The sequence below is a fragment of the Capra hircus genome, chromosome 20, assembly GCF_001704415.2.
Source record: "Capra hircus breed San Clemente chromosome 20, ASM170441v1, whole genome shotgun sequence".
Lineage (NCBI taxonomy): Eukaryota > Metazoa > Chordata > Mammalia > Artiodactyla > Bovidae > Capra > Capra hircus.
In genome coordinates this window covers 6,883,208-6,911,099 of record NC_030827.1, presented here as the reverse complement: position 1 = coordinate 6,911,099, position 27,892 = coordinate 6,883,208, and the positions used below count along the sequence as shown (strand labels likewise).

The 27,892-nt window shown below is 46.8% G+C and overlaps 2 protein-coding genes across 2 annotated transcripts in view; one reads left to right on the top strand and one right to left on the bottom strand.

The window, feature by feature from the left end:
* Window positions 1-14,011, bottom strand: part of LOC102181993 (beta-hexosaminidase subunit beta) — a 32,134-nt gene extending 18,123 nt beyond the window's left edge. Inside the window, 4 exon segments of the mRNA XM_018065761.1 lie at window positions 1,883-1,948; window positions 7,297-7,426; window positions 7,428-7,443; window positions 13,694-14,011. Of these exon segments, the coding sequence (XP_017921250.1) occupies window positions 1,883-1,948; window positions 7,297-7,426; window positions 7,428-7,443; window positions 13,694-13,968 (487 nt within the window). The 5' untranslated portion in view covers window positions 13,969-14,011.
* HEXB (hexosaminidase subunit beta) overlaps window positions 16,959-27,892 on the top strand; it is a 32,236-nt gene continuing 21,302 nt past the window's right edge. Inside the window, exons 1-2 of the mRNA XM_018065541.1 lie at window positions 16,959-17,336; window positions 24,045-24,190. Coding sequence (XP_017921030.1) covers window positions 17,089-17,336; window positions 24,045-24,190 — 394 coding nt within the window. The 5' untranslated portion in view covers window positions 16,959-17,088. The remainder of the gene's footprint in view (window positions 17,337-24,044; window positions 24,191-27,892) is intronic.

Below are 27,892 nucleotides of genomic sequence, written 5' to 3'. Positions count from 1 at the left end.
TTAGAAAGCATCACTATGAACAAAGCTAGTGGAGGTGATGGAATTCCAGCAGAGCTGTTTCAAATCATGAAAGATGATGCTGTGAAAGTGCTGCACTCAACATGCCAGCAAATTTGGAAAACTCGGCAGTGGCCACAGGACTGGAAAAGGTCAGTTTTCGTTCCAATTCCAAGAAAGGCAATGCAAAAGAATGCTCAAACTACCACACCAAGGCACTCATCTCACATGCTAGTAAAGCAATGCTCAAAGCTCTCCAAGCCAGGCTTCAGCAATACGTGAACCGTGAGCTCCCTGATGTTCAAGCTGGTTTTAGAAAACGCAGAGGAACCAGAGATCAAATTGCCAACATCCGCTGGATCATGGAAAAACCAAGAGAGTTCCAGGAAAACATTTATTTCTGCTTTATTGACTATGCCAAAGCCTTTGACTGTGTGGATCACAACAAACTGTGGAAAATTCTGAAAGAGATGGGAATACCAGATCACCTAACCTGTTTCTTGAGATATCTGTATGCAGGCCAGGAAGCAACAGTTAGAACTGGACATGGAACAACAGACTGGTTCCAAATAGGAAAAGGAGTACGTCAAGGCTGTATATTGTCACCCTGCTTATTTAACTTCTATGCAAAGTACATCATGAGAAACGCTGGATTGGAAGAAACACAAGCTGGAATCAAGATTGCCAGGAGAAATATCAATAACCTCAGATATGCAGATGACACCATCCTTATGGCAGAAAGTGAAGAGGAACTAAAAAGCCTCTTGATGAAAGTGAAAGGAGAGCGAGAAAGTTGGTTAAAGTTCAACATTCAGAAAATGAAGATCATGGCATCCGGTCCCATCACTTCATGGGAAATAGATGGGGAAACAGTGGGAACAGTGGCAGACTTTATTTTGGGGGGCTCCAAAATCACTGCAGATGGTGACTGCAGCCATGAAATTAAAAGACGCTTACTCCTTGGAAGAAAAGTTATGACCAACCTAGATAGCATATTCAAAAGCAGAGACATTACTTTGCTGACTAAGGTCCTTCTAGTCAAGGCTATGGTTTTTCCTTTGGTCATGTATGGATGTGAGAGTTCGACTGTGAAGAAGGCTGAGCGCCGAAGAATTGATGCTTTTGAACTGTGGTGTTGGAGAAGACTCTTGAGGGTCCCTTGGACTGCAAGGAGACCCAACCAGTCCATTATGAAGGAGATCAGCCCTGGGATTTCTTTGGAAGGAATGATGCTAAAGCTGAAGCTCCAGTACTTTGGCCACCTCATGCGAAGAGTTGACTCATTGGAAAAGACTCTGATGCTGGGAGGGATTGGGGGCAGGACGAGAAGGGGACGACAGAGGATGAGATGGCTGGATGGCATTACTGACTCGATGGACGTGAGTCTGAGTGAACTCCGGGAGATGGTGATGGACAGGGAGGCCTGGCATGCTACGATTCATGGGTCGCAAAGAGTCGGACACGACTGAGCCACTGAACTGAACTGTTGTTTGAATAAATAAATCAAATGCAGAAAGGACATGCTTGCTCTTGAAGGTGGCAAGAGGGGACGCATGATAAAACAAAACCTAACTGGAGCAGATCAGGGCCATTTATGACTCTATGAATATTACAGTCCAAGAACATCAAGGAATCGAGCACTATGAATGCAATAACCTTCAGACATTTGTAGAGGGTCCAGTGATCTTTCATTAAGTGGTATATATAAATGATCTTTCTTTAAGTGGTATATACAGTACTTAATGGAAATTTTTTTGAAAATACCCAAAAATCTATAAAGGGCCCAAGGAAGCAAAGTTTTGCTATTAATGTGCTTGATTTCCCAAAGTGGCAACTGAAACTATTTCCTTACTAGAAAATAACAATGAAACTACAAAGAACTTACCTCGTAACACTCCCCAAACTCTGTTGGCAGTGAGCTTAGCCACTGGTTCTTGCACAAGCAAATTATCTGCATTGGAAACAGAAACATGTTCCTCGTGTGGTGACAGATGGTAACATTTTACATTATGTACAAATAGCAAATCATTATGTTGTAAACCTGAAGCGAATATAATGTTATGTCAACTATACCTCAAAAACCAGGAAAGAATAAAATGGTCTCTGCTTCATCATCACCCTCCACGGCCCCCACCACTCAGGGTGTCACGTGACAGCTGGTGACACCCAGGGAAAACACACCTATCCACAGCTAGTCATCAGGTGACAGTCTTCTGACAAGGCAGCCTTTCCATCAGAAGAACAGAGTCACGAGTTAGTATGTGTAAAAATGGACAGAAATACTGAATCACCACGTTGTGTAAGGGGAATGAACATGGTGTCCAAAGGTAATTGTACTTCAAAAACAAGCAAGCTCACAGAAACAGATAAGACTCTTGGTTACGAGAGGCGGGTGGTGACTGGACAAAGGCAGGCAAAAGGTACTAACTTCTGGTTATAAGATAAATAAGTACACGGGACGTAATGTACAACAGGATGAACATAGTCAGCACGGCTGTATGCTACACATGAAAGCTGTTCAAAGAGTAAATCATAAGCGTTCTCATCAAAAAAAAAATGTTTTTCTTTAATTTTGTATCTGTATGAGATGGACGTTCACTAATTTCCTGTGATAATCATTTCATGATGTATGTAAGTCAGATCATTATACTCTACAACTAGACTTTCATGGTACTGTGTGTCAGTTATGCCTCAATTAAACTGGAAGAAAAAAAATGTTTGCTGTTAATCCCTCAATGATATACAGTACATTTTGCAAAACATATAGCTATTTCTGGGTCATTATTTCTCCTGAGCTCCAAACCTGTTTCTCCAGCTGCCTTCTTTATATACTCACTTAGAAGTCCTGTGAAAAGTGAAAGTTGCTCAGTCCTGTCCGACTCTTTGCGATCCCATGGAGTTCTCAGTCCATGGAATTCTCCAGGCACGAATACTGGAGTGGGCAGCCTTTCCTGTCTCCAGGGGATCTTCCCAACCCAGGGATCGAACCCAGGTCTCCCACATTTCTTGGGGATTCTTTACTGCCAAAGTCACATGGGAAGCCCAAGAATACTGGAGTGGGTAGCCTACCCCTACTCCAGGGGATCTTCCTGACCCAGGAATCAAGCCAGGGTCTCCTGCACTGCAGGCAAATCCTTTACCAGCTCAGCTGCCAGGGAAGCCCCAGAAATCCCGTAGGTTCTTCCTTAAACTCCACAAGCCCCAGACTGGACTCTTCCCTCTTCCCACTTGCTGGGCTCTGGACTCATCCCCTCCCGACTCCAGCCAGCCAAGCAGCTCAAGTCAGGAACCTGATGTCATCTCCATGATTCCTCATTCTCCCTTACTGGCGAGTTCACTCCCGCTACCCCTCTACAGAGCAGGGTCTTACTTAAGCTAACAATTTAAGTCAAAAGGGCAAACTCATCAGTGCCCCTAATTTCTTGATGAAGCCTCTGGTATCAGTCTTGCACCCTGTAAGACCAGAGTTTTATCTACTCCGGCCGTTCTCTCCCTGTGCCCCCTACTTGCCCTGTACCTAAAACCCCTAACATTGTCCTGAATCTTCCTTAACACTCACTTGCTGGGACCTTGCTGGTGGTCCAGAATCTGCCTTCTAACGCAGGGCATAGGAGTTCAATCTTTGGTTGGCGAACTAAGATCCTGCATGCCGAGATGCAACTGAGCGCACGCAGTGCAACTAGAGGTTGCCCCAACAGTCATTTCAGTGTTTAGAGAGCCTTCTCCTGGAGTCATCCACAGATAGTGTAAAGCACCAGAAAGCACAGAGGTTGAAAGCTAAAGGGATGTGACAGGGAAGACTCTGCCAGAGCAAAGACACTCGAGGGCTGCAGGTCCATGATTCAACATGCTATCTCTGCTTCATCATCACCCTGCACCACCATCACCCAGGGTGTTGCATAACAGTTGGCTACACATAGGGAAAACAGCTCTATCAACAGCCAACAATCAGGTGACAATCTTCTGACAAGGAAGCCTTTCCATCAGATGAACAGTCGAGAGGTAGCTAAAGGCCAGGCTAAGAACGGTATTGCTGTTATGACCACAGTCGAATCACGATTCCTCCCCTCTATTAAATCCTTAGTTTAAGCTCCCTAAGTAGAACTCACCATTTCACTGGTCACGGTTTAAAACCAGCTCTTCCCACATTCCAGTTCTGAGATCTCCTGGAATCAGTCAGCACAAAGACTTATCTAAGACCATTAACATGTGGCATATACCTGATGCCAATTATTTTCCAACAGCTGAGGACTGGCTGATATTTAAAAGGATTCTGATTCAACCCAATGCAGAAACCACACATATAAAGCAATAAGGAGGGGACTGTGTTTCCTAAATATATGGACAAATAAGCTATAGAATTTTTATTCCACAGCCAAATTCTTAGTCTTAACACCGATAAGCTCCCTGAGGTGGAACGAAGGCATCTTTCTTTCAATGACCCCTTTCTATACTTTTTGCACCACACTGTTGTTTTGAAGGGTATACATGCAAATAACAGCAATGGATTCCTCTTTTTAGAATAATAAAATGTTACAGGTAAGACTAAAATCCCCTTTGAGATGCCCACTGAACTCCCCCTACTTGCGCAGAGGAAACAGCAGGGCTTTCCTGGGCCCTGTTGCATCCACGCGGCAAGAAACAGATGCTTCCTCATGCGCACCTCCTTGTATTTCTGCTGGTGTGTAAGTGGGACCCCCTGTACACACTAGGATATATCCCCCCTTGTCCAACTCAGCAATCGATCTTGGCAAGTTCCCCATGTCCTTCTATCTCCACTTCTTTTCTAAGTATTGTGTTTACTGGCGTGTGCTGCACTGGGTCTCCGCTGCTGCGCGTGGGCTGTCTCTAGCTGCGGCGGGCGGGGACTCCTCTCGAGCCGCAGTGCACGGGGCTCTCGCTGGGGCCGTCTCTTGTGCAGAGCACAGGCTCTCAGGCACGCAGGCTTCAGTCGCGTGGCTCATGGGCGCAGTAGTTGTGGCTGTGGGGTTTAGCTGCTCCTCAGCAGATGGGGTCTTCCCAGATCAGGGTCAAAACGCGTGGCCTCTCTCTTGGCCCGCAGATTCTTAAACACTGGACACTAGAGAAGCCCTGTAACTCCACTTGTTCATTCTCAATTGCTGAAGAGTATTCTCTAGAGTCAACTGACAAGATATATGCAGCCATTCTTCTGGTGATGAACATTCGTTTTGCTTATAAACGTTCACTGTGGCAGACAAACCACAGAGAACATTCTTGATGTATGTAATCACTTCTCTGTGGTAGAAATTAGTCTATATCTGGTTCTGAGGAGGTGCCTATTTCTATTTTACTTGATGTTGCTGTTAACACTCATCAGCTTCTCCAAGATTTCCTCATACCCTTGGACAACGGTTGATATTTGGACAACGGTTGATGTCTTGTTATTTCCATTTGTGTGTTACCTCTCTCATCATCATCAACAACTAGTTTAAAACTAGTTTATCCTTTAACCAGAATATTTCATGGTTAGTTTATCTCCAGAAGTCTCCCTTTCAGAAAAATGGGGTTTGCAAAGCTGAATGCAAGACAGACTGTAACTCCCCAGTCTCGACACATTCCATCATTTGTATTTTACAATATGTCATTGTACTGCCAGTCAGCAAAGATTCCTTGGTAATTTGCTGATCATTCCTCAATTCAGATTGCAAAATCTAATTCATAAAGTGTCTGAGTGCTAACTGTCAACTCACATGACTAATGTGGGCAAACTATCATGATTCTAAGAACAGCCACAGAATGGAAGAGAAATGAAGTTATTTTGCAAAAAGATGTTACCAAAGCATCAAGAAATCTCATCTCTAATCAAAAAGATGAAGAGATGGACTTTAACTGTCTGTGAGGCAGCCTGAGAACAAAGGGGTTACTCTCTTCTCTAAGATATGCATTTTCCTTTCTATTTTGACACCTGACTCACCAGCCTGCTTGTTCTGCACTAATCTTAAATCACCCATTGCTCCTTTGATTCCTTGATACAATTCCATGTAATTTCCAGTCAGTACATGCTATGAAAAAGGTCTGCCCATCTGTTTATTCTTTCTAGAACAAGTTAGGAAAAGCCTCGGAGAGTAATATTTTATGCAGACAAAAAAATCACGTAGCTAAATGTTGATTATATTTTCAATCAATATAAATGAAGATGGAATATAAATATAATATAACATAAATATAAATGAAAAGTGAAAAACTTCACCCCTCTCAGTTCTGCATTATCTCTGCGTCAACTTAATTATAAACAGAAACCATGTCAGGACGTCTCTGGAGGTCCCGTGGGTAAGCCTCTGTGCTTCCACTGCAAGGGGCACAGGTTCCGTTCATGGTCAGAACCTAAGATCCCGCATACTGTGCCAAAAAAAGAGAACGAAAGATCATGCCTATAAACACAGGCTTAATTTCAAAATAAACTATCTAGATGTCTTAAATTAAGGGATAAGCCAAGTAACTTTTGGCACATCCATACAGTTGGTAGAACATTATTCAGCCACTAAAAATGCTGTCATTGAAAAATATTTATTGAAATTCATGCTCATACACAAAAAAGAGGCTTGCCAGGTCGTACTAGTGGTAAAGAACCCGCATGTCAATGCAGGAGACATGAGAAATGCGGGTTCAATCCCTTGGTTATGACGATCCCCTTGAAAAGGAACGGCAAACCACTCCTGTATTCTAGCCTGGGAAATCCCATGGATAGAGGACCCTGGCAGAGTACAGTCCATGGGGTCTCAAAGAGTCAGACCGACTGAAGCAACTTAGCATAGCACATGCAAAAAAGAAAAATAGAAAAACCAAATGTACAGAACTAGACCCCTTTTTCATGCCATTCTTTATCTTATGCTTTTATTTATATCTATGTAAAACATTCAAACTCTGCAAAAAAAAAAAATCTAAGTAACAAAGGTGAACTCTGAGTGCTGGGATTATTAATAATTTAATTCCTCTTCTTCACTTACTGTACTTAAAGATTTCCTGCAATGATTATGTTTGAGTTTTGCCATCAGACTTTTAACAGTAATTAGTTAGTCATTTATTATTGCCACATGTGCAGCATGTGGGACTTTCGTTCCCCATCCAAGGATCAAACCTGTGCTCCCTGCAGCAGAAGTGCAGAGTCTTAACCTTGGACCGCCAGTGAAGTTCCCTAAGGGTTATTTTTAAAAATAATAATTATAAACTCACTGGTTAAGAGCTCACAATAGTTCATGGAGTAGAGTCAGCTTCTGGCCCTCGAGTCTGTAACAAGCAGCTTTGTGAACAGTCTATTCCCATGACATAGGTACTCACAAGACTCATCCGAGGTGATGCTGGGGAAACTGTCACACTCTGGGTCCATGATGACTGAGACTTCAAGTTTCTGTAACTCCATTTTCCTTGGAACATTATCAGAGCCAAGAGGCCACTTGTCGAAACCAAAAAATATAGGCATAATACCTGTGTGAGAGAAATTGAAACAAATTTTCAAACCATTGTTGTTCATTCGCTATGTCAGGTCTGACTATATGACTACATGAAGTACAGCACACCAGGCTTCCCTGTCTTTCACTAGGTGTGTGAAGCTGGGTGTACAAGCTCATTCTGACCAGTGATGGGGCAGAGATGGGAGGAGGGTGGGAGGAAGCTTCCTCTCCGAGGTGAGCACCAAGAAGAAAACTTTCTCTGTACATGACACCTACACAAGTATCAGCCACACCAAAGAAAGCAGGTCAGAGATGACAAGAATACAGATTTCCTAACGATACTGCTGAGCCACGTAGCCAACTAGCCCTGAAATCCTGCCCGCTTTTGGACTTCTCAATGTGTGAGATTCTTTACCATCTGAGCCACCAACGGCTGAGTGATTCAAGATTGAGAAAGGAGGAGACAGGGCTGTCTGCTGTCACCCTGGTTCCTTAACCTGTATGTTGAGCACATCATGAGAAATGCCGGGCTGGATGAGTCACAAGCTGGACTTAAGACAGATGGGAGAACCTCAGATACAGGGATGACGCCACTCTAATGGCAGAAAGAGAAGAGGAACTAGAGAGCCTCCTGCTGAGGGTGAAGGAGGGGAGAGGAAGAGCTGGCTGAAAACTAAACATTAAAAAAACTAAGATCATGCCATCTGGCCCCATTAGGTGGTGGCTGAGACATTAAGTCGAGTCTGACTGTTATGACCCCATGGACAGTAGCCTGCAAGGCTCCTCTGTCCATGGGATTCTCCAGGCAAGAATATTAGAGTGGGTTGCCATTTCCTTCTCCAGAGAATCTTCCAGACCCACGGATTGAACCAGGGTCTCCTGCTTTGCAGGCAGATTCTTTATCAAATGAGCGACTGGCTCATCACTTCACGGAAAATAGAGGGGGAAAAGGTTGAAGTTAGTGACAGATTTCCTCGTCTTGGGCTCTTAAATCAGTGCGGATGGTGACGGTAGCCATGAAATTGGAAGACATTTGTTTCTTGGCAGGAAAGCTATGACAAACCTAGACAAGTGTGTTGAAAAGCAGAGACATTACTCTGTAGAAAGGTCTGTATAGTGAAGGCTGTGGTCTTCCCAGTGGTCACGTACGATTGTGAGAGCTGGACTGTAAAGAAGGCAGAGTGCCAAAGAACTGATGCCTTCAAACAGTGGTGCCTTCAAACAGTCTTCAGAAGAAGACTCCTGAGAGTCCCTCGGATAGCAAGGAGATCAAATGAGCCAATCCTAAGGGAGATCAACCCTGACTATTCACTGGAAGGACTGATGCTCAAGCTACACTATTTGGGTCATCTGATGTGAACAGCTGACTCATTGGAAAAGTCCCTGATGCTGGGAAAGACTGAGGGAGAAGAAGAGGATGTCAGAGGAGGAGATGGCAGGATGGAATCACCAAGGCAATAGATATGAACTTGGGCAAACTTCAGAAGATGCTGAGGGACAGAGGTCTGGCGTGCTGCCTCCGTGGGGTCACGGAGAGTTGGACACAACTGGGCAACTGAACAACAGCAAAAACAACATATGAGGTAACAGGTTTTCTCTTTGCTCAAGCCAGACTGAGCCGGAACTCCTGTTACCTTCCAACAAAAGTATCCCAGCTAATAACACCAAAGAATCCTCACTAGGGCCTGGAAAATTTACATTCTGCTGGCACCCGACTATCAGAGGAAGAGGGTAGCAAATAAACATTTGAAGGTACTAGAAGATAAAAGATCACATAGTCTTCAAAGCCTAAGATATGCAACAGATTCTGAGAAGCCAGAAGGCTATATAAGCTACTTATATATAAGACTGTCTTGCATTTTTTCCAGGGAAGTAAGGAGAGATGGGAAAGTTCTGATGAACTTGGAAGTGTATGGAAGTTAACCAGTGAGACAATGAAAGAGATAAAGGTGCTGAGGGAAATCATTAGCTTAGGAAAATCTTTTTATAATTTAAAAATACATTATTTATTTACTTGGCCGGGCTGAGCCTTAGTTCTGGCATGTGGGATCTAGTTCCCTTACTGAGGATTAAACCTGGGCCCCTGCATTGGCAACGTCCAGGAAGTCTAAGCCCCTGAACCACCAAGGAAGTCTCAATCGAAAAATCCTGACAGATTCAAAAGGAAATGAAGATCACTAAACTGTATAGCTAAAAATGGCTAATACAGCAATCCTAAAATTACGGCATCTGGTCCCATCACTTCATGGGAAATAGATGGGGAAACAGTGGAAACAGTGGCTGACTTTAATTTTGGGGGCTTCAAAATCACTGCAGATGGCGACTGCAGCAATGAAATTGAAAGATGTTTACTCCTTGGAAGGAAAGTTATGACCAACCTAGATAGCATGTTCAAAAGCAGAGACACTACTATGCCAACAAAGGTCTGTCTAGTCAAGGCTATGGTTTTTCCAGTGGTCATGTATGGATGTGAGAGTTGGACTGTGAAGAAAGCTGAGTGCTGAAGAATTGATGCTTTTGAACTGTGGTGTTGGAGAAGACTCTTGAGAGTCCCTTGGACTGCAAGGAGATCCAAACAGTCCATTCTGAAGGAGATCATTCCTGGGTGTTCTTTGGAAGGACTGATGCTGAAGCTGAAAACTCCAATATTTGGCCACCTCATGCGAAGAGTTGACTCATTGGAAAAGACCCTGATGCTGGGAGGGGTTGGGGGCAGAAGGAGAAGGGGACGACAGAGGATGAGATGGCTGGATGGCATCACCGACTTGATGGACTTGAGTTTGGGTAAACTCCGGGAGTTTGTGATGGATAGGGAGGGCTGGTGTGCTGCAATTCATGGGGTTGCAAAGAGTCGGACACGACTGAGCAACTGAACTGAACTGAACTGAACTGAGGGCTTCCCAGGTTGCGCTAGTGGTAAAAACCCATTGTCAATGCAGGAGATGAAGAGATGGTGGTTCCATCCCTGGGTTGGGAAGATCCCCTGGAGCAGGAAATGACAACCCACCCCAGTATTCTTGCTTAGAAAATTATATGGGCAGAGGTGGCTTAAGGGCTACAGCCCATGGGGCCACAAGTCAGACACAACTGAGCACACAGCAGTCTTAAATACAAACTACCATAATTTAAAAAAAAAAAATTTAAAGGAAATTATACCTCTTGGCAGCTTTGAGTCAGGTGCTGCTTGTGCCAAATAAAGAAATCTTGGCCCTAGATATTAAAGCTCTAATATAAAACTCTAGTCAATACTATGGTTTTCCCAGTAGGCACGTATGGATATGAGAGTTGGACTATAAAGAAAGCTGAGCGCTGAAGGATTGATGCTTTTGAACTGTGGTGTTGGAGAAGACTCTTGAGAGTCCCTTGGACTGCAAGGAGATCCATCCAGTCCATCAGTCCTGAATGTTCATTGGAGGGACTGATGCTGAAGCTGAAACTTCAATACTTTGGCCACCTGATACAAAGACCTGACTCATTTGAAAAGACCCTGATGCTGGGAAAGATCGAAAGCAAGAAGAAAAGGGGACGACAGAGGAGGAGATGGTTGGGTGGGATCACATATTCAATGGACAAGAGTTTGAGTAAACCCTGGAAGTTTGTGATGGACAGGGGGGCCTGGCATGCTGCAGTCCATGGGGTCAAAAAGAGTGGGACACAACTGAGTGACTGAACTGAACAGAAAACTAAGGGATTGGACTCATTGGTGTCCAAGGTGCCTGTGAACAGTCAATACCTTCGTCGTCTCTACCTCTTTGCGACCCCATGGACTGTAGCCTGCCTGGCTCCTCTCTCCATGGAATTCTCCAGGCAAGGATACTTGAGTGGGTAGCCTCTCCCTTTTCCAGGGGATATTCCTGACCCAGGGATTGAACATGGGTCTCCTGCATTGCAGGCAGATTCCTTACCATATGAGCCACCAGGAAACCCCATTTTAGCTTGTCAGGATCTGAAACTAAAGTTTCAGTTAACCAAGGAGGGAAAAAGGGAAAAAGAAAAAACTGGCATGTGAGCTTGTTCTAAAAGCTAAGGAAGCAGCTACGCACCAGACAGACAGAACTCTGCCTGCACAATGCATACTGTTTCAAAGCAGAGGCTGACACAAGTGGGTTCCTCAGGAGACAGCAGCCATGAGGACCTGATCACACTGGGGCCTCGGTTTTACCTGTTCTCTATGGCCTACACATTCTAGAACATGCCATCATCTCTAAACCTTTTCAACTCCATCATGCCTTTTCTCTGAAGCAGTAAAGGCCCCTCCTCGGTTCCGAGAACACTCTCCTGAGTGCTTTCAAGTCTCAGCCATAAGGGTTAATGTTTTATAATCTGCTTCCTAACACGCAGGGTATAATTAATAGCTGCTTGCCACACAGGGCAGAAATTAGTTAGACAAAGCCTTCAGATAACTACCTGCACTCCCTTAGGATGCCAAGCCTTGTTTTTTAAACCATCTCACAGCTTCTTCAAGTTCTGCTGATCTAACCATGGTTGCCTTACAGCAGCCACGCTGTCTTGCCATACTCATACCATTCGCTTATCACCAGCAGCATGGCACAGAAGGAAAATCCAGTTGTACGAACTGAGTCCCAGAGCAAATGAGGTGTGTTTGTTTTTAAAAGATTCCCAAGTCAACATCTTCCATTAAATGGCCTTCAGGTACTTGTTCCTTCTCAATACCCCAAGGCCGGTAATCAACCACCTTGATATAACTTCTTCACCCAGACTCTAGCCATTCTGACCTGATGGCAGATTCCACACCAAAGACTCATTAGAGCATGCATCTAAAATGAGGGTAACATCGTCCCTCTTCTTATTTAGTGGTTCACAACCGAAGGAGAAGAAGCCATCTCTGCCGTCGACTTCGTAAGTCTCTGCGGCCTAAGCCTGGGTCCAAGGCCGAGCTGGGGTCACCCCGAGCTCACCTGTTCGGGGTCAGCAGGTGCTGATGTGACTAGTCCTGCATTTGCCTCCAGCTGCTTGGTGTCCTGCAAGCACAGTTAAGCTCTAATGACCTCAGGGAACAACGACCAAAATCTGAGGGAGGGAAGGACCTGTACACTGAGCACCAAACCACACTCCTTCAGGGCACCTTTAGGACGGTCCTGCCCTTTAGGACAAGTCGAAGACTCAGGCTTCTTGAGACACCTGCCCAAGGGCTATCCGCCTTGCACACGGTGTAGCTAGCAGAGCTAGCGCTGTGGCACACCACCACAAACCAACTCTTACTGTTGCTCAGTCAGGAAGTCGTGTCCCACCCTTTGTGACCCCATGGACTGTAGCCTGCCAGGCTCCTCTGTCCATGGGGATTTTCCAGGCAAGAATGCTGGAGTGGTTGCCATTTCCTCCTCCAGGGGATCTTCCCCGCCCAGGGAGGGATGGAACCCATGTCTCTCGTGTCTCCTGCATTGGCAGGCAGAGTCTTTCCAGCTGAGCCACCAGAGAAGCCCCGCCCCGCCCAATCAACTTGACATCAATTTTAAAAAGAAAGAAAAAGCTAGCACTGTGGGCTGCCTCCCTACTACACAACTCACCCTGTGGCCAGTGGGGTTACAGACCTGAGGCTGGAGGGCTGAGAGGTGCTAAGGATCTAAACAGGAAGCTGCGAGAGCAAGCACATGTTTCTGGCAAACAAAAGGAGAAGCAGGTACTGCAGTGCAGCGACCATACCAAAGTAGCTAGGGGAATCTATGCAGCACTTTGCATGGGACAGAGGTTTTGGAAGGGAAGGGGAGTTTGGGGCAATGCTTCAACCTAAGGACTTTCTGCCACCTGAACTGTTACCAGACTGCGGCAGGAGAGACTGCCTATAAACGAAAAGCCACTTCGGGAAACCCCTAGTCCCCAAGCTTTAAGAACCCATCTTCCTCTTAGAACTCCCCCCAGATAAACTGCCATTAACCCTCCATCCACTCCATTTTCCAAGGCGAACACAGCCACAAACTCTGAGCACCCTACTCCAAAACAGGGTTCCAGAGCACCCAGGAAGTCCCTTAGGAGGCGGGGGTGGGGGGTCGGGACGGGAGGTCAGGGGAAGAGCTTGCGTTTCAGTTCCTGCCTGTTCAAGCCGGCTCTGCTCTCTTCCAGACCCGTGACTTTGGTCTGGTCACTGGCCGGTTCACCTGTCAAATAGGGGCAAGAGCTTCGGCCAGGCTGGATGGCTGTGCAGGTGCTAAGAGGCTCCCAGGTGCTCTTCCTCTCGGCGCCTGCGCTGCGTCCCAGGGTGGTCCGTCCCTCCCCGTCCCGGGGTCTCCGGGTCCCCTCCCTGGCCGCCCGTCGGGAGCGCTCACCGCCGAAACGCTTCCTGCAGGACGGCGCAGGAGGGGCCGGCCTTGGAAGTGGGGCTGTGCCCGAAGAAGAAGTTTCCGGGCGAGAGGTACAGCAAGCGCGGGGTCGTCCTCACAGTGACAGGCAGGGGCCAAAGATTCTGGTTCCGCGATGCAGAGATGCGTGGGGTCTGCGCCCTTCGCCTCCCCAGCGCCGCTTGCACTACCAGCACCCCCAGCGCCGCCAGCAGCGCCAGCAGCCCGGGCAGCCTCAGCCTCCCCAACCCGCGTTGCTCCATGGATGCAGCTGCTCTCTACCCGCCCCCACCGTAAGCTCCAGCCGCGGCCTCGGCTCCTGATCCCGCCGGAGTCCGAGGGGCGGCGCGTGGAGCAAGCGAGTCCGAGAGTCAGCTGACTGTGCTCCGCCTCCAGAGCGCTGGGGCAGCCATGGGGACCAGCGCCCAGCCGCGCAGCCCTCTGCCTCCAGCCCAACCCGGGCTTCTTCCCTGCCCGGACTTCCTGCTGGTAGTGCTGCGGTTCTTGCAGCAGCTCACCTCAGTGAAACTGCCGATCGCACGCCCAACTTCCTCCCGCCCCTAACACCAGATAACCCGGGTTGTTCAATTCAGTTCAGTTCAGTGGCTCAGTAGTGTCCGACTCTTTGCTACCCCATGAATCAAAGCACGCCAGGCCTCCCTGTCTATCACCAACTCCCGGAGTCCACCCAAACCCATGTCCATTGAGTTGATGATGCCATCCAGCCATCTCATCCTCTGTCGTCCCCTTCTCCTGCCCTCAATCGTTCCCAGCATCAGGTTGCCAAAGGATTGGAGTTTCAGCTTCAACATCAGTCCTTCCAATGAACACCCAGGACTGATCTCCTTTAGAATGGACTGGTTGGATCTCCTTGCAGTCCAAAGGACTCTCAAGAGTCTTCTCCAACACCACAGTTCAAAAGCATCAATTCTGCAGCGCTCAGCTTTCTTCACAGTCCAACTTTCACATCCATATATGACCACTGGAAAAACCATAGCTTTGACTAGACAGACCTTTGTTGGCAAAGTAATGTCTCTGCTTTTGAATATGCTGTCTAGGTTAGTCATAACTTTTCTTCCAAGGAGTAAGCGTCTTTTAATTTCATGGCTGCAGTCACCATCTGCAGTGATTTTGGAGCCCCCCAAAATAAAGTCTGCCACTGTTCCCACTGTTTCCCCATCTATTTCCCATGAAGTGATGGGACCAGATGCCATGATCTTCATTTTCTGAGTGTTGAGCTTTAAGCCAACCTTTCACTCTCCTCTTTCACTTTCATCAAGAGGCTCTTTAGTTCCTCTTCACTTTCTGCCATAAGGGTGGTGTCGTCTGCATATCTGAGGTTATTGATATTTCTCCTGGCAATCTTGATTGCAGCTTGTGCTTCTTCCAGCCCAGCGTTTCTCATGATGTACTCTGCATATAAGTTAAATAAGCAAGGTGACAATATATAGCCTTGACGTACTCCTTTTCCTATTTGGAACCAGTCTGTTGTTCCATGTCCAGTTCTAACTGTTGCTTCCTGACCTGCATACAGATTTCTCAAGAGGCAGGTCAGGTGGTCTGGTATTCCCATCTCTTTCAGAATTTTCCACAGTTTATTGTGATCCACATAGTCAAAGGCTTTGGCATAGTCAATAAAGCAGAAATAGACAGATAAATTATCTATCCATAAACTTGAGCTAGAGGGATTTCTCTGGTGGTCAGTGATTAAGACTCTGAACTACCAGTGCAGGAGGTTAGGACTTGATCCCTGGTCAGGGAATTAAGTTCACACATACCACATGTCAATGCAAAAAAAAAAAAAGCCTGAGCTAGAAATAAATTGCTTGATGTCCCCTTGCCCCTCACTCCTCAGGGCTGATTAATCCAAAAATATTGTGTGAATAATTTTTTTAAAATTATTCTGCCACGTGTATTCAGGACTATTGAAAGATGTTCCAAGACAATCACAACAGGGGCGAGAGGTCAGGCTCAACTCTGAAAACGAGAAAGACAGCTGGGGTTTTATAGCCAATGAGCAGGGGGCAGCCGTGGCCTGTGGACAGAGAATTATGAAGAGGAGACATCAAGAGTAAGGGGGATTCTTGCCAAACCAACCTAATAGAATTCTTGCTGCAGGATCCCAGGGTGATCCCATATCAAGGGTGGTGGGGGGGGATTCTTAATCCATTAACTTCTCAGGATCCTAGAACTGGGCTATGCTAGTCAAGAAGAGGGTTTAAGAGAGCCTGACTAATGTTTGGTCAAGGAGAACCTCTTTACCAGTTGATAGATGGAAATGTGCTCAGTCTAGGGCGGGAGTAAGTTGTATCCGTTCTTATTCCCGTCTCTGCTTTCCTGACACCTTTAGGTCAGGCTGTGAGGGAAGAGAAAGCTCAGCGGGTTCAGGTAACAGAAGGGCAGGGCACTGGGACAAGGTAATGGAAGTTGGTAGTCAGGTAGAGCGATGCAAATTCCGGCACACCATGGGCGTCACGGAAAGGAACTTGTATTTTCTGTTAAAGACAATGGGAAACAAGCCACCGGCATGAATGAGTAAGGAAGTGACATGCCCCAGTTTACCTTTTACAAGGAAGACTGGCAGCTGTGTTTCCACATTGCTTGAGGTGGGATGAGGTCAGTGGTATAAGCAGCAAGTGGAAAGATATTTCCAGGCCAAGACCTTAACTTCTACCTCATTCTTTCATTATTTCTGGGGATGAAGGGGGAGCTAGGGGAGGGAGCGATTCTATTAACACCAGCAGCAAAGCAATGAAAAACCTAGCAACTTGCCTAAGAATAAGAAAGCCCGTCTCAAGTAGGCTATGAGACTTTGACGATAAGCATAAGCCGACTTTACAAAGTCAGAGATCATGTTTAAGTGGGAAGATTCAATATCGCCCATTTTCTTACGGAGTATCTTCTGCCTAATCTTTAACCTCCCATCTAGTCAAAACTCTGTCCTAAAGAGTTCTGAAGGCAGGCTTTAATATCTAAAGTTGAACTGCCGTTTTTAGAGAAATCCAGACATAGGGGCAAGTAACCAGATACTTAGGGGCAAGTATCTGGTTTTAGGGGCTGGAGGAAGTTGGGCGTTCCGTGGCGTCCGTTCTGCCAACAGAAGTCTGGGTGTGGAGGAAACCCGGGTTGGGCTGAGTGCGGTCGGCTGCTGCGTCCGGGCGGTGGTCCGGGTGGCCGCCCCAGCCCTGTGGAGGCGGAGCCGAGGCGGGGCGGTGATCCCGAGGACGGCCCACCCGCCTGGAGGCGGAGCCTGGGCGGAGCAAAGTCAGGTGACTCTCGGACTCCGGTGCAAGTACCTCCTCCGGACCCGGACGGGAAATCACGAGCCAAGGCGGCGGCTGGTGCTTAAGGGGCGAGCCCCGCTGGAGAGCAGCTGAGCTGCCATGGAGCAGCGCGGGCTGGGGAGGCTGAGGCTCCCCGGGCTCCTGGCACTGCTGGCGGCCCTGGCGGCGCTGGCGGCGTGGAGCCCGCGCGTTTCTGCTTCGCGAAACCTGAGTCTTTGGCCCCTGCCTGTCACTGTGAGGACGACCCCGCGCTTGCTGTACCTCTCGCCCGGAAACTTCTTCTTCGGGCACAGCCCCACTTCCAAGACCGGCCCCTCCTGCGCCGTCCTGCAGGAAGCTTTTCGGCGGTGAGCGCTCCCGACGGGCGGCCAGGGAGGGGACCCGGAGACCCCGGGACGGGGAGGGACGGACCACCCTGGGACGCAGCGCAGGCGCCGAGAGGAGGAGCACCTGGGAGCCTCTTAGCACCTGCACAGCCATCCAGCCTGGCCGACGCTCTTGCCCCTATTTGACAGGTGAACCGGCCAGTGACCAGACCAAAGTCGCGGGTCTAGAGAGAGCAGAGCCGGCTTGAACAGGCAGGAACTGAAACGCAAGCTCTTCCCCTGACCTCCCGTCCCGACCCCCCACAGCTCCCTCCTAAGGGACTTCCCGGGTGCTCTGGAACCCTGTTTTGGGTGCAGGATATTGAGCGGAAGGAGTAGGGTGCTCAGAGTTTGTGGCTGTGTTCGCCTCGGAAAATGGAGTGGATGGAGGGTTAATGGCAGTTTATCTGGGGGGAGTTCTAAGAGGAAGATGGGTTCTTAAAGCTTGGGGACTAGGGGTTTCCCGAAGTGGCTTTTCGTTTATAGGCAGTCTCTCCTGCCGCAGTCTGGTAACAGTTCAGGTGGCAGAAAGTCCTTAGGTTGAAGCATTGCCCCAAACTCCCCTTCCCTTCCAAAACCTCTGTCCCATGCAAAGTGCTGCATAGATTCCCCTAGCTACTTTGGTATGGTCGCTGCACTGCAGTACCTGCTTCTCCTTTTGTTTGCGAGAAACATGTGCTTGCTCTCGCAGCTTCCTGTTTAGATCCTTAGCACCTCTCAGCCCTCCAGCCTCAGGTCTGTAACCCCACTGGCCACAGGGTGAGTTGTGTAGTAGGGAGGCAGCCCACAGTGCTAGCTTTTTCTTTCTTTTTAAAATTGATGTCAAGTTGAATGGGCGGGGCGGGGCTTCCCTGGTGGCTCAGCTGGAAAGACTCTGCCTGCCAATGCAGGAGACACGAGAGACATGGGTTCCATCCCTCCCTGGGCGGGGAAGCTCCCCTGGAGGAGGAAATGGCAACCACTCCAGCATTCTTGCCTGGAAAATCCCCATGGACAGAGGAGCCTGGCAGGCTACAGTCCATGGGGTCACAAAGGGTGGGACACGACTTCCTGACTGAGCAACAGTAAGAGTTGGTTTGTGGTGGTGTGCCACAGCGCTAGCTCTGCTAGCTACACCGTGTGCAAGGCGGATAGCCCTTGGGCAGGTGTCTCAAGAAGCCTGAGTCTTCGACTTGTCCTAAAGGGCAGGACCGTCCTAAAGGTGCCCTGAAGGAGTGTGGTTTGGTGCTCAGTGTACAGGTCCTTCCCTCCCTCAGATTTTGGTCGTTGTTCCCTGAGGTCATTAGAGCTTAACTGGGCTTGCAGGACACCAAGCAGCTGGAGGCAAATGCAGGACTAGTCACATCAGCACCTGCTGACCCCGAACAGGTGAGCTCGGGGTGACCCCAGCTCGGCCTCGGACCCAGGCTTAGGCCGCAGAGACTTACGAAGTCGACGGCAGAGATGGCTTCTTCTCCTTCGGTTGTGAACCACTAAATAAAAAGAGGGACGATGTTACCCTCATTTTAGATGCATGCTCTAATGAGTCTTTGGTGTGGAATCTGCCATCAGGTCGGAATGGCTAGAGTCGGGATGAAGAAGTTATATCAAGGTGGTTGATTACCGGCCTTGGGGTATTGAGAAGGAACAAGTACCTGAAGGCCATTTAATGGAAGATGTTGACTTGGGAATCTTTTAAAAACAAACACACCTCATTTGCTCTGGGACTCAGTTCGTACAACTGGATTTTCCTTCTGTGCCATGCTGCTGGTGATAAGCGAATGGTATGAGTATGGCAAGACAGCGTGGCTGCTGTAAGGCAACCATGGTTAGATCAGCAGAACTTGAAGAAGCTGTGAGATGGTTTAAAAAACAAGGCTTGGCATCCTAAGGGAGTGCAGGTAGTTATCTGAAGGCTTTGTCTAACTAATTTCTGCCCTGTGTGGCAAGCAGCTATTAATTATACCCTGCGTGTTAGGAAGCAGATTATAAAACATTAACCCTTATGGCTGAGACTTGAAAGCACTCAGGAGAGTGTTCTCGGAACCGAGGAGGGGCCTTTACTGCTTCAGAGAAAAGGCATGATGGAGTTGAAAAGGTTTAGAGATGATGGCATGTTCTAGAATGTGTAGGCCATAGAGAACAGGTAAAACCGAGGCCCCAGTGTGATCAGGTCCTCATGGCTGCTGTCTCCTGAGGAACCCACTTGTGTCAGCCTCTGCTTTGAAACAGTATGCATTGTGCAGGCAGAGTTCTGTCTGTCTGGTACGTAGCTGCTTCCTTAGCTTTTAGAACAAGATCACATGCCAGTTTTTTCTCTTTCCCTTTTTCCCTCCTTGGTTAACTGAAACTTTAGTTTCAGATCCTGACAAGCTAAAATGGGGTTTCCTGGTGGCTCATATGGTAAGGAATCTGCCTGCAATGCAGGAGACCCATGTTCAATCCCTGGGTCAGGAATATCCCCTGGCAAAGGGAGAGGCTACCCACTCAAGTATCCTTGCCTGGAGAATTCCATGGACAGAGGAGCCAGGCAGGCTACCGTCCATGGGGTTGCAAAGAGGTGGAGATGACAGAGCTATTGACTATTTCACACACACGTCAGATACCACTGCATCAGATCCCTTTGGGTTTTCTGTTAGAGTTTTAATATCCAGGGCCAAGCTTTTCCTTATTTGGGAGAAGCCAGCACCTGACTGAAATCTTAAAGCTGCTGACATCTTTAATTTCCCTTAATAATTTTTTTAAAATTTGTGGTAACGTATGGTATTTCTTTGGAAGGAATGATGCGAAAGCTGAAACTCCAGTACTTTGGCCACCTCATACCAAGAGTTGAGTCATTGGAAAATACTTTGATGTTGGGAGGGATTGGGGGCAGGAGGAGAAGGGGATGAGAGAGGATGAGATGGCTGGATGGCATCACTGACTCGATGGATGTGAATCTGAGTGAACTCCGGGAGTTGGTGATGGACAGGGAGGCCTGGTGTGCTGCGATTCATGGGGTCGCAGAGAGTCGGAAACAGCTGAGCGAATGAACTGAACTGAACTGACACATAAGATTGCTCTCTGCTCAGTTTTGTCTGACTTGTTGTCGCCCCATGGACTGTAGCCCTTAAGCCGCCTCTGCCCATATAGTTTTCTAAGCAAGAATACTGGAGTGGGTTGTCATTTCCTGTTCCAGAGGATCTTCCCAACCCAGGGATGGAACCACCATCTCTGTGTCTCATGCGTTGGCAGCTGGGTTCTTTACCACTAGCGCCACCGAGGAATCCCTAGGATGCATTTTTAGCTATACAATTTTGTGATCTTTATTTCCTTTTGAATCTGTGAGGATTTTTTAATAGGGACTTCCCCGGTGGTCCAGGGGCTTAGACTACCTGGATGTTGCCAATGCAGGGGCCCAGGTTTAATCCTCAGTAAGGGAACTAGATCCCACATGCCAGAACTAAGGCTCAGCCCGGCCAAGTAAATAAATAATGTATTTTTAAATTATAAAAAGATTTTCCTAAGCTAATGATTTCCCTCAGCACCTTTATCTCTTTCACTGTCTCACTGGTTAACTTCCATACACTTCCAAGTTCATCAGAACTTTCCCATCTCTCCTTACTTCCCTGGAAAACACACAAGACAGTCTTATATATAAGTAGCTTATACAGCTTTCTGGCTTCTCAGAATCTGTTGCATATGTTAGGTTTTGAAGGCTATGTGATCTTTTATCTTCTAGTACCTTCAAATGTTTATTTGCTACCCTCTTCCTCTGATAGTCGGGTGCCAGCAGAATGTAAATTTTCCAGGCCCTAGTGAGGATTCTTTGGTGTTATTAGCTGGGATACTTTTGTTGGTAGGTGACAGGAGTCCCGGCTCAGTCTGGCTTGAGCAAAGAGAAAACCTGTTACCTCACATGTTGTTTTTGCTGTTGTTCAGTTGCCCAGTCGTGTCCACTCTCCGTGACCCCACGGAGGCAGCACGCCAGACCTCTGTCCCTCAGCATCTTCTGAAGTTTGCCCAAGTTCATATCTATTGCCTTGGTGATTCCATCCTGCCGTCTCATCCTCTGACATCCTCTTCTTCTCCCTCAGTCTTTCCCAGCATCAGGGACTTTTCCAATGAGTCAGCTGTTCACATCAGATGACCAAAATAGTGGAGCTTCAGCTTGAGCATCAGTCCTTCCAGTGAATAGTCAGGGCTGATCTACCTTAGGATTGGCTCGTTTGATCTCCTTGCTATCCGAGGGACTCTCAGGAGTCTTCTTCAGCACCACTGTTTGAAGGCATCAGTTCTTTGGCACTCCGCCTTTTTTACAGAGCAGCTCTCACAATCGTACGTGACCACTGGGAAGACCACAGCCTTGACTGTATGGACCTTTGTCCACATAGTAATGTCTTTGCTTTTCAGCATGCTGTCTAGTTTTCATAGCTTTCCTGCCAGTAAGCAAATATCTTCTGTTCTCATGGCTACAGTCACCATCCACAGTGATTTTAGAGCCCAAGATGAGGAAATCTGTCACTAACTTCCACCTTTTCCCCTCTCTTTTCCATGAAGTGATGGAAATTAATTAGCAGTAGCTAATTCGGTAAAGAATCTGCCTGCAAACCTGGAGACCCAGATTCGATCCCTGGTTTGGGAATATCCTCTGGATAAGGAAATGGTAACCCACTTCAGTATGCTTTCCTCGAGAATCCCGTGGACAGAGGAACCTGGGAGGCCACAGTCCATGGGGTCGCAAGAGTCAGACATGACTTAGTGTCTAAATCCCCACCCAATTGTGCCAGATGGCGTGATCTTAGTTTTTTTAATGTTTAGTTTTAAGCCAGCTCTTCCTCTCCCCTCCTTCACCCTCAGCAGGAGGCTCTCTAGTTCCTCTTCTCTTTCTGCCATCAGAGTGGCGTCATCCCTGTATCTGAGGTTCTCCCCCCTGTCTTGATTCCAGCTTGTGACTCATCCAGCCTGGCATTTTTCATGATATGCTCAACATACATATTAAGGAACCAGGGTGACAGCAGACAGCCCTGTCTTCTCTTTCTCAATCTTGAACCACTCAGCCGTTGGTGGCTCAGATGGTAAAGAATCTCACATATTGGGATTTCAGGGCTAGTTGGCTACGTGGCTCAGCAGTATCATTAGGAAGTCTGTACTCTCGTCATCTCTGACCTGCTCTCTTTGGTGTGGCTGCCACTTGTGTAGGTGTCACATACAGAGAAGGTTTTCTTCTTGGTGCTCACCTCGGAGAGGAGAGCTCACCCTCCTCCCGTCCCTGCCCCATCACCGGTCAGAATGGGCTTGCACACCCAGGATTATTGGTTTGATTACTTTTATAATGGGGACCTCATAAGAGTCACTTGGGGTCGTGGCCCAGGCAACTTTTAAAATCACACTCTCAGAGACTCTGATTCTGAAGGTCTGGATATCAGTGAAAGTCAAAGTTGCTAGGTTGTGTCCAATTCTTCGTGACCCCGTGGACTATACAATCCATGAAATTCTCCAGGCCAGAATAGTGGAGTGGGTAGCCTTTCCCTTCTCCGGGGGGTCTTCCCTACCCAGGGATGGAACCCAGGTCCCACATTGCTGGCAGATTCTTTGCCAGGTGCACCAGCAGGGAAGCCACTGGGCATCAGTGCCTGTCTGCAAAACGCTCCCAGGTGATGCTGCTGTGCAGCTTGAGGTGGGAGCTTCTAGCTGGACTCATAGCAGGTAGCAGGGGTTTGAGGAGTCAACGACATCACCTCCTACCACGTATGTGTTTAAAACGCAGCTTGTGGTGTTCAGTCGCCAGTCACATGAGATGCTTTGGGACCCTATGGACTGCGGCACGTCAGGCTCCTCTGTCCTTCATCATCTCCCGGAGTTTGCTCACATTCATGCCCGTTGAGTTCTTGATGCTATCTAATCATCTCATCCTCTGTCACCCCTTTCTTCTTTTGTCTTCAACATGCACCAGAACCCACTCTAGTGTGGCAGAAATTGAAGCAGTAGAGAGTCTCTTGGTGAGGGTGAAAGACAGGGGAAAAGCTGGCTTAAAACTGAAAATTCAAAAAGCTAAGATCATGGCATCCAGTCACATCACTTCATGACAAAGAGGGAAACAAGGGAAATAGTGAAAGTTTTCATTTTCTTGGGCTCCAAAATCATTGCAGACAGTGACTGCAGGCAGAAAATTAAAAGACCCTTGCTTCTTGGAAGGAAAGCTGTGATAAACCTAGACAGTATATTAAAAAGTATTGACATCACTTTGTTGACAAAGTTCCTTATATTCAAAACTACTGTTTTTCCAGTAGTCCCATATGGATGTGAGAGTTGAACCATAAAGAGATCTGAGCACTGGAAAGTTGATGCTTTCAAATTGTGCTGGAGAAGACTGTGGAGAGTCCCTTGAGCTGCAGGGAGATCGAAACAGTCAATCCTAAAGGAAATCAACCCTGACTATTCACTGGAAGGACTGGTGCTGAAGTTCTAATACTTGGGGCACCTGATGTGAAGAGCTGACTCTGGAAAAGACCCTGATGCTGGGGAAGATTAGGGCAGGAAGAGAAGGGGAGGACAGAGGGTGAGATGGCTGGATGGCATTACTGACTCAATGGGAAAGAGTTTGAGCAAACTCTGGGAGATAATGAAAGACAGGGAAGCCTGGTGTGCAGTACTTCAAGGAGTCACAGTCAGACCTGACTTAGCGAAGGAGCAATGGTTTAAAAATTTATTTGAATTTCTCTCACACAGATATTATGCCTATATTTTTGGTACCTACAAGTGGCATCGTGGCTATAATAAAATTCCAAGTGAAATGGAGTTACAGAAACTTGAAGTCTCAGTCATCATGGACCCAGAGTGTGACAGTTTCCCCAGCATCACCTCGGATGAGTCTTGTGAGTACCTTTGTCATGGGAATAGACTGTTCACAAAGCTGCTTGTTACAGACTCGAGGGCCAGAAGCTGACTCTACTCCATGAACTATTGTGAGCTCTTAACCAGTGAGTTTATACTTATTATTTTTAAAAATAACCCTTAGGGAACTTCACTGGCGGTCCAAGGTTAAGACTCTGCACTTCCGCTGCAGGGAGCACAGGTCTGATCCTTGGATGGGGAACGAAAGTCCCACATGCTGCACATGTGGCAATAATAAATGACTAACTAATTACTGTTAAAAGTCTGATGGCAAAACTCAAACATAATCATTGCAGGAAATCTTTAAGTACAGTAAGTGAAGAGGAGGAATTATTCATAATCCCAGCACTCAAGAGTTAACGTCTGTTACTTACATATTTTTTTTTGCAGAGTAATGTATTTGAATACTTTACATAGATATAAATAAAAGCATAAGATAAAGAATGGCCTGAAAAAGGGGTCTAGTTCTGTACATGTGTTTTTTCTGTTTTTCCTTTTTGCATGTGCTATGCTAAGTTGCTTCAGTCGTGTGTGACTCTTTGAGACCCCATGGACTGTAGCCTGCCAGGCTCCTCTGTCCATGGAATTTCCCAGGCAAGAACACAGGAGAGGTTTGCCATTCCTTTCTCCAGAGAATCTTCATGACCCAGGGACTGAGCCCATATCTCTCATGTCTCCTGCGTTGACATGCGGGTTCTTTACCACTAGCATGACCTGGGAAGCCTCTTTTTTGCCTACAAACATGAATTTCACTAAATGTTTTTCAATGACAGCATTTTTAGTGGCTGAATAATGTTCAACCAACGGTGTGGATGTGCCAAAACTTACTTGGCTTATCCCTTAATATTGCACATCTAGGTAGTTTATTTTGAAATTAACCCTGTGTTTATAGGCATGATCTTTCGTTCTTTCTTTTTTTTGGCACAGTATGCGGGATCTTAGGTCCTGACCGTGAACGGAACCTGTGCCCCTTGCAGTGGAAGCACAGAGGCTTAACCACTGGATCTCCAGAGACGTCCTGACATGATTTCTGTTTATAATTAAGTTGACACACAGATAATGCAGAACTGAGAGGGATGAAGTTTTTCACTTTTCACTTATATTTATGTTGTATTATATTTATATTCCATCTTCATTTATATTGATTGAAAATATAATCAACATTTAGCTACGTGATTTTTTTGTCTGCATAAAATATTACTCTCCAAGGCTTTTCCTAACTTGTTCTGGAAAGAATAAACAGATGGGCAGACCTTTTTCATAGCATGTACTGACTGGAAATTACATGGAATTGTATCAAGGAATCAAAGGAGCAATGGGTGACTTAAGATTAGTGCAGAACAAGCAGGCTGGTGAGTCAGGTGTCAAATAGAAAGGAAAATGCATATCTTAGAGAAGAGACTAACCCCTTTGTTCTCAGGCTGCCTCACAGACAGTTAAAGTCCATCTCTTCATCCTTTTGATTAGAGATGAGATTTCTTGATGCCTTGATAACATCTTTTTGCAAAATAACTTCATTTCTTTTCCATTCTGTGGCTGTTCTTAGAAGAGAATCATGATGGTTTGCCCATATTAGTCATATGAGTTGACAGCACTCAGACACTTTATGAATTAGATTTTGCAATCTGAATTGAGGAATGATCAGTAAATTACCAAGGAACCTTTGCTGACTGGCAGTACAATGACATATTGTAAAATCCAAATGATGGAATGTGTCGAGGCTGGGGAGTCTTGCATTCAGCTTTGCAAACCCCATTTTTCTGAAAGGGAGACTTCTGGAGATAAACTAACCATGAAATATTCTGGTTAAAGGATAAACTAGTTTTAAACTAGTTGTTGATGATGATGAGAGAGGTAACACACAAATGGAAATAACAAGATATCAACCACTGTCCAAATATCAACCGTTGTCCAAGGGTATGAGGAAATCTTGGAGAAGCTGATGAGTGTTAACAGCAGCATCAAGTGAAATAAAAATAGGCACCTCCTCAGAACCAGATATACACTAATTTCTACCACAGAGAAGTGATTATATACATCAAGAATGTTCTCTGTGGTTTGTCCTGCCACAGTGAATGTTTATAAGCAAAACGAATGTTCATCACCAGAAGAATGGCTGCGTATATCTTGTCAGTTGACTCTAGAGAATACTCTTCAACAATTGAGAATGAACAAGTGGAGTTACAGGGCTTCTCTAGTGTCCAGTGTTTAAGAATCTGTGGGCCAAGAGAGAGGCCACGCGTTTTGACCCTGATCTGGGAAGACCCCATCTGCTGAGGAGCAGCTAAACCCCACAGCCACAACTACTGCGCCCATGAGCCACATGACTGAAGCCTGCGTGCCTGAGAGCCTGTGCTCTGCACAAGAGACGGCCCCAGCGAGAGCCCCGTGCACTGCGGCTCGAGAGGAGTCCCCGCCCGCCCCAGCTAGAGACAGCCCACGCGCAGCAGCGGAGACCCAGTGCAGCACACGCCAGTAAACACAATACTTAGAAAAGAAGTGGAGATAGAAGGACATGGGGAACTTGCCAAGATCGATTGCTGAGTTGGACAAGGGGGGATATATCCTAGTGTGTACAGGGGGTCCCATTTACACACCAGCATAAATACAAGGAGGTGCGCATGAGGAAGCATCTGTTTCTTGCCGCGTGGATGCAACAGGGCCCAGGAAAGCCCTGCTGTTTCCTCTGTGCAAGTAGGGGGAGTTCAGTGGGCATCTCAAAGGGGATTTTAGTCTTACCTATAACATTTTATTATTCTAAAAAGAGGAATCCATTGCTGTTATTTGCATGTATACCCTTCAAAACAACAGTGTGGTGCAAAAAGTATAGAAAGGGGTCATTGAAAGAAAGATGCCTTCGTTCCACCTCAGGGAGCTTATCGGTGTTAAGACTAAGAACTTGGCTGTGGAATAAAAATTCTATAGCTTATTTGTCCATATATTTAGGAAACACAGTCTCCTCTGTATTGCTTTATATGTGTGGTTTCTGCATTGGGTTGAATCAGAGTCCTTTTAAATATCAGCCAGTCCTCAGCTGTTGGAAAATAATTGGCATCAGGTATATGCCACATGTTAATGGTCTTAGATAAGTCTTTGTGCTGACTGATTCCAGGAGATCTCAGAACTGGAATGTGGCAAAATCTGGCTTTTAAACCGTGACCAGTGAAATGGTGAGTTCTATTTAGGGAGCTTAAACTAAGGATTTAATAGAGGGGAGGAATCGTGATTCGACTGTGGTCATAACAGCAATACCGTTCTTAGCCTGGCCTTTAGCTACCTCTTGACTGTTCGTCTGATGGAAAGGCTTCCTTGTCAGAAGATTGTCACCTGATTGTTGGCTGTTGATAGAGCTGTTTTCCCTATGTGTAGCCAACTGTTATGCAACACCCTGGGTGATGGTGGTGCAGGGTGATGATGAAGCAGAGATAGCATGTTAAATCATGGACCTGCAGCCCTCGAGTGTATTTGCTCTGGCAGAGTCTTCCCTGTCACATCCCTTTAGCTTTCAACCTCTGTGCTTTCTGGTGCTTTACACTATCTGTGGATGACTCCAGGAGAAAGCCCTCTAAACACGGAAATGACTGTTGGGGCAACCTCTAGTTGCACTGCGTGCGCTCAGTTGCACCTCGGCATGTGGCATCTTTGTTCGCCAACCAAAGATTGAACTCCTATGCCCTGCGTTA